Source organism: Peromyscus maniculatus, chromosome 7 (assembly GCF_049852395.1).
Source record: "Peromyscus maniculatus bairdii isolate BWxNUB_F1_BW_parent chromosome 7, HU_Pman_BW_mat_3.1, whole genome shotgun sequence".
Taxonomy (NCBI): Eukaryota; Metazoa; Chordata; class Mammalia; order Rodentia; family Cricetidae; genus Peromyscus; species Peromyscus maniculatus.
In genome coordinates this window covers 17693334-17699333 of record NC_134858.1, presented here as the reverse complement: position 1 = coordinate 17699333, position 6000 = coordinate 17693334, and the positions used below count along the sequence as shown (strand labels likewise).

At 50.2% G+C, this 6000-nt stretch overlaps 1 protein-coding gene across 3 annotated transcripts in view; it reads left to right on the top strand.

Annotated features, from left to right (window-relative positions):
- Kank2 (KN motif and ankyrin repeat domains 2) overlaps positions 1 to 6000 on the top strand; it is a 33004-nt gene that overhangs the window by 22731 nt on the left and 4273 nt on the right. For all 3 annotated transcript variants that reach the window (XM_076575827.1, XM_006982335.4, XM_076575828.1), the window contains exons 7-9: positions 1336 to 1423; positions 2235 to 2454; positions 5055 to 5197. In XM_076575827.1, coding sequence (XP_076431942.1) covers positions 1336 to 1423; positions 2235 to 2454; positions 5055 to 5197 — 451 coding nt within the window. The remainder of the gene's footprint in view (positions 1 to 1335; positions 1424 to 2234; positions 2455 to 5054; positions 5198 to 6000) is intronic.

Genomic DNA, 6000 nt, shown 5'->3' with positions numbered 1-6000 from the left:
CCACATACCCCATCCCACTCTCTTTCAAATTCATAGCCTCTATTTTTTTATTGTTACTGCATGTATATATGTAAACATACATATTCCTAAATATAATCTTTTCAGTCTGCATAATGCTACTTGTACATGTATTTTCAGGGCTAACAAAAAAATTAATCTTTTAAAATTAATAATGGGGGGCTGGAGAGATGGCTTAGTGGTTAGGAACACTGGCTGCTCTTCCAGAGGATCCAGGTTCAATTCTCAGTACCCACGTGGCAGTTCACAACTGTCTGTAACTCCAGCTCCAGGGGATCTGACACCCTCACACAGACATACATGCAGGCAGAACACCAATGCACATAAAATAAAAACAAATTTAAAAAAAAGAAGAAAAAGAAGCTGGGCACACACACCTTTAATCCCAGCACTTGGGAGGCAGAGGGAGGCAGATTTCTGTGAGTTTAAAGCCAGCCTGGTCTACATAGTGAGTTCCAGGACACCCAATGCTATACAGAAACCTGTTTCAACAAACCAAAATGACAATAGTAATAATAAAATGAGGGGGTCCTCAGGCCAGGCAGCTCATAATTGCCTGTAACTCCAGCTCCAGGGGACATTACATCTCTGGCCTCCACAGGAATCTGCAGTCATATGCAGACACACATATGTATTAGCATAAATGGTTTTCTAAATGTTTTTTAGATTTATTTTATTTTATGCATATGAGTGTTTTGCCTACATGTCAGTATGAGCACCACATGCATGCCTGATGCCCACAGAGGCCAAAAGAGGAGGGCATTGGATCCCCTGGGACTGGTTATAAACAGTTGTGAGCCTCCATGTGGGTGCTGGGAGGTCCAGGTCTTTTATAAGAACAAGTGCTCTTAATTACTGAGCCATCTCCTCGGCCCTTAAACATAAATCTGAAAAAGTAAATAAAGGGGCTGGAGAGATGGCTCAGCAGTTAAGACCACTGGCTGCTCTTGCAGAGGACTTGGGTTCAATTCCCAGTACCCACATGGCAGCTCACAACTGTCTGTAACTCTAATGCCAGAGAATTCAACACCCTCACACAGACAGATATTGCAGGCAAAATACTAATGCACATAAAAACAAATTTAAAAAAAAAATGCAGGCAGTGATGGCGCACGCCTTTAGTCCCAGCACTTGGAAGGCAGAGGCAGGTGGATCTCTATGGGTTTGAAGCCAGCCTGGTTCTACAGAGTTCCAGGACAGCCGAGGCTACACAGAGAAACCATGTCTCGGGGTGGGGGGTAAATAAAAAGCTAAAACCAAATCATAAATTTTTAGAAAGTAAAATCATGTAAGCTCAATCTTACCTGTTCTTGGCAGGATGGATCTGAGCCCTGACCTCATATCAGCCTGCCTGGCCCTGGAGAAATACCTAGAGAACCCCAATGCTCTCACTGAGCGAGAACTGGTAAGGGGGACCCCTGGGCCCAAAGGTGCCCCTCTACCCTCACGCCACACCTCCCCACCCTCAGGGTCTCCGCACCCACTTAGTGAGGTCCGAGGCACCAAGGGCGTCATTTAGTGGTGGGTGGGACTTGAGTCCTGGGCTTGGTGGTGGGGTCCGATGTTGCCTGGGGACTAGCCTGGCTTCGGATTCTTATTTTGGGGATGTTTGGGAGATACCATTTTAGGCACTGTGTCTATAGTTACCTTAGAGTCTGTGGGGACGCGTGCACATTACAGTCCAAGGATCCTATGCACCCCAGAGTGTCAGTGCTTCCACTGTGGTTGAGTCAACGGCCAATGCTTTGCTAGTTTGTTTTCATTTTGCTTGTTTTGAGGTATCATGTAGCCCAGGCTGGCCTCGAACTAATTTGTGGCTAAGGATGACCCTGAACTCCTGATCCTTGTGCCTTCATCTCCCAGGTAGAGGGATTGCAGACCTGTGTGCACCACCTGACTGGATTTGTTTTTTGAGACAGGGTCTCACTATAGCCCTGAACTGCTATGCAGATTGGGCAAGCCTTGAACTCATTGAAATCCTCCTGCCTCTGCTTCATGTGTTCGTTTTCAGAGAAGTTCTCAATATGTAGCCCAGTTTGGCCTTGAACTCTGTATATTTTCGTTCCCTGGGCTCCCGAGTGCTGGAATCGGACAGATGCTACCTTGCCCAGTCAAGGGCACCTCTGTTTGCACTGTAGGACGGGGTACCTGTTCTGAATCTCGGTGCAGAGGGGGTGTCCCTGTCCTCACTCCCCACTCCCGCTGTCTCTGTCCAGAAAGTGGCCTATACCACGGTACTTCAGGAATGGCTGCGCCTGGCGTGCCGCAGTGACGCACACCCTGAACTTGTGCGGCGACACCTGGTCACCTTCAGGGCCATGTCCGCGCGGCTGCTGGACTATGTGGTCAACATCGCCGACAGCAATGGTAACACCGCGCTGCACTACTCCGTGTCACACGCCAACTTCCCTGTGGTGCGGCAGTTGCTGGACAGCGGTAAGTGAGCCTCTAGGCAGGACCGGCCTGATGGTCTGATGGGGGAGGCATGTCTTCCCGAGCTCAGGAGAGAGTGGCTGCCTTCCTGCTCCAAAGTTGCTGCTCCCTTCACAGTCTGATGGAGGGGTGGTGGGCACAGATCACAGCTTCCCAGTTGGATGGAGGAGGCACTGTGCTTTCTCACTCTCATGATCTGATGGAGGCAATACCACCTTCTTAAGCTGCATGGAAGGAGAATGTGCCCTCCATTGACTGATGAAGGAGGCTTTGCCCTCCCAGTCTGATGGAGGAAGCTGCCTCTTAGTCTGATGAAGGGATGTAGCCGCCCAGTCTGGTGGACCAGGCTCTGCCCTTGCAGTGTTCGGGCAAGACTTGGTCTTCAGCAGTATAATGGATTCAGTCTTGATGTCACAGCCCTGTGTCATCCCCGAATGGTACCTGTGTGATGGCCACACAGGTTCCAAAGCCCTTGTGTGAGGGAAGGCTGTGGCCTCTGGGCTGGGGAGTGGAGAGTACACGTGGTATTCAGGCAGGCAGGAAGAAACTTGTCTTCCCTGGTCTGATGGAGGAGGCAGAACCTCCCAGTCTATGAGGGAGCAGGACTCATGGTCTGGAGGACAAGCCGTGGACCTGTTGGAAGGCTGAATGGCAATTCTCAGCCCTCATGGTACATGTGGCATCAGCCAGGCATCCCAGGTCCGGGAGAGAGGGCGCAGTCTCCGCCTTCTGGGACCCCCTGATCTACTGGGGTAACGGTATGACTGTAGCATGTGGGATCCCCACTTGAGAACAGAAAGCAGTCTGGGGGCCGTGGAGGAAGTTTAGCTGTGAAGGGCCAGCCATGCAGGCGTGAGGACCGTTGTGAAAAGCCTCCCCAGTGTCGGTGACTCGGCACTGGGGAGGCAGAGGCGGGAGGCTCCCTGGGGTCCTCTGGACAACCACCCCAGCCTGCTTGACAGGCTCCAGGACAAAGAGACTACCGTAAGAAAAAGACGTTGGCTGGGGAAATCGCTCTGTGAATCAGTGCTTTTCCTGCCTCCATGACCCTAGTTCAGGTTCCCAACACCCAAGTTTAAAAAAAAAAATTAGCCATGGAGGCTTGTGCCTCTTAGCCCTAGTTCTTGGAGGGAGACCAGTGGAGACAGGAGAGTCCTGGAGCTTGCTGGCTGCCAGCTACAATTCAGTGACAGAACTCATCTCAAAAACGAAGTGGAGGGCTGGAGAGGTAGCTCAGAGGTTAAGAGCACCGACTGCTCTTCCAGAGGTCCTGAGTTCAATTCCCAGCACCCACATGGTGACTCACAACCATCTATAATGAGATCTGGTGCCCCCTTCTGGTGTGGGGGCATACATGCAGCAGAACAATGTATACATAATAAATTAGTAAATAAATAAATAGATCTTTAAAAAAAAAATGAAGTGGAAGCCAGGTGGTGGTTGTGTATGCCTTTAATCCCGGCACTCCGGAGGCAGAGGCAGGCGGATCTCTGTGAGTTTGAGGCCAGCCTGGTGTACAGATCGAGATCCAAGACAGCCAAAGCTACACAGAGAAACCCTGTCTCAAAAAACCAATAGATAGATAGATAGATCAGTAGATAGATAGACAAACAAATAGATAGATAGATAGATAGGTAGGTAGGTAGGTAGGTAGGTAGGTAGGTAGGTAGGTAGGTAGATAGATAGATAGATAGATAGATAAATAAATAAATAAATAAATAAATAAATAAATAAATAAATAAATAAATAAATAAATAAATAAATAAGGTGGAGAGCAGTCAAGGAAGTGGCCTGGTCCTGCCCCTGACCTCCACGTGTACACATCCAGGCTACACACACACTCATAAGCTTTTTAAGAAGGTGGGGGCATCGAGATGGCTCAGAGGTTGAAAGTGTCTGCTGCTCTCACAGAGGACCCAGATTGAGTTCCCAGCACCCACATCACGCAGCTCACAACTGTCTAAAACTCAACCTAAAGCGCCCTCTTCAGGACCATTGGGCTCGTGTGCTCTTGTGGACACACACACACCAAAAACTAAAACACAATAAATCTCTTTAAACAAGATACATGTTTTTGTTTGTTTGTTTGTTTTCAAGACAAGGTTCTCTGTGTAGTCCTGGCTGTCCTAGAATTCTCTTTGTAGACCAGGCTGGCCTCAAACACAGAGATCCCCCTGCCTCTGCCTCTCAAGTGCTGGGACTAAAGACATGGGCCACCACACCCACCTCTAAAATAATATTTTCAGGCGATGGTGCAGGGGAAGGCAGAGGCAGGCAGATCTCTGAATTCAGGCCAGCCTGGTCTACAGAGTGAGTTCCAGCACAGCCAGGGCTACACAGAGAAACCCTGTCTTGAAAACAAAACAAACCAGAAACCCAAACAAACAAAAACAAAACCCAAGCAAAGCACACACAACGCAAACCCAAGTGCCTGGCTCCTGCAGAAGTCACTCTGCTCTCCACAAGCAACTGAACACATATATGGAGAGAGACCTGCCTGGCTGTGCCTAGACAGGGAGGGGCAGTCCCCGGTGCTCACTGTGGTGGGCAGGCCCTTAGTGCTGACGGCAGAGGCTCACCCCGTCCCCACCCTCCCCGCACAGGTGTCTGCCAGGTGGACAAGCTGAACCGTGCTGGCTACAGCCCCATCATGCTGACTGCCCTGGCCACCCTGAAGACGCAGGATGACATTGAGACCATCCTTCAGCTCTTCCGGCTTGGGAATGTGAACGCCAAAGCCAGCCAGGTATGGGGCTGCCGAGTGCCTTTATTTGATGTATTTACTAGGCATGGGGACCTTGTGCCTTGGTGCCCTTGTGGATGCCAGAGGACACATTTTGAGACTCAGTTCAGTCCTAATGCCATGTGGGTCCTCGGGATTAAACTCAGGCCCTCAGGCTCGGGGGCAAATGCCTCACCCACTGAGTCCTCTCACGTCCTCCCAGACCTTCTTTATTAGCCCCAGGCTTTGGGCCAAGCCAGGTCATGATAACATTCTGTGTGCGTGGGAACAGTCACTGCTCGGAGACTCAGAGAAGCAGTATTATTTCTTTAAGGTCCAAGGCAAGGAGCTGATGTCTGAACCTGAGTGGCCCAGCCTCAGAGCAAGCTCTGGGTAGCTTGCATATGGTGTGTGTGTGTGTGTGTGTGTGTGTGTGTGTGTGTGTGTGTGTGTGTGTGTGTTCGTTCGCGCGCACAACAGAGGGCCATGCATTTTAAGACATGTTTCTCACTAAATCTAGGATTCACCAATTCACCAATTCACCAATTCCCCTAGTCCAGCCTCCTCCAGCCTCTGCCTCCCAGATGCTGGGATCACAAGTTATACACGGACCTGATTGTGCGCAGGTTCCTTCTGAGGGAACTCAGCTCTGTGTACTTGTCACTACTGTGCTTCAGGGTACCACCACCTCCCTCTCTGGGACAGTGTCGAACGGGTACCCCAGACTGGCCTGGAACTCACAGAGATCTGCCTGCCTCTGCCTCCTGAGAGCTGGGATTAAAGGCGTGCAGCACACTTGGTGTGTTTTGCCTGCTTGTATGCGCACC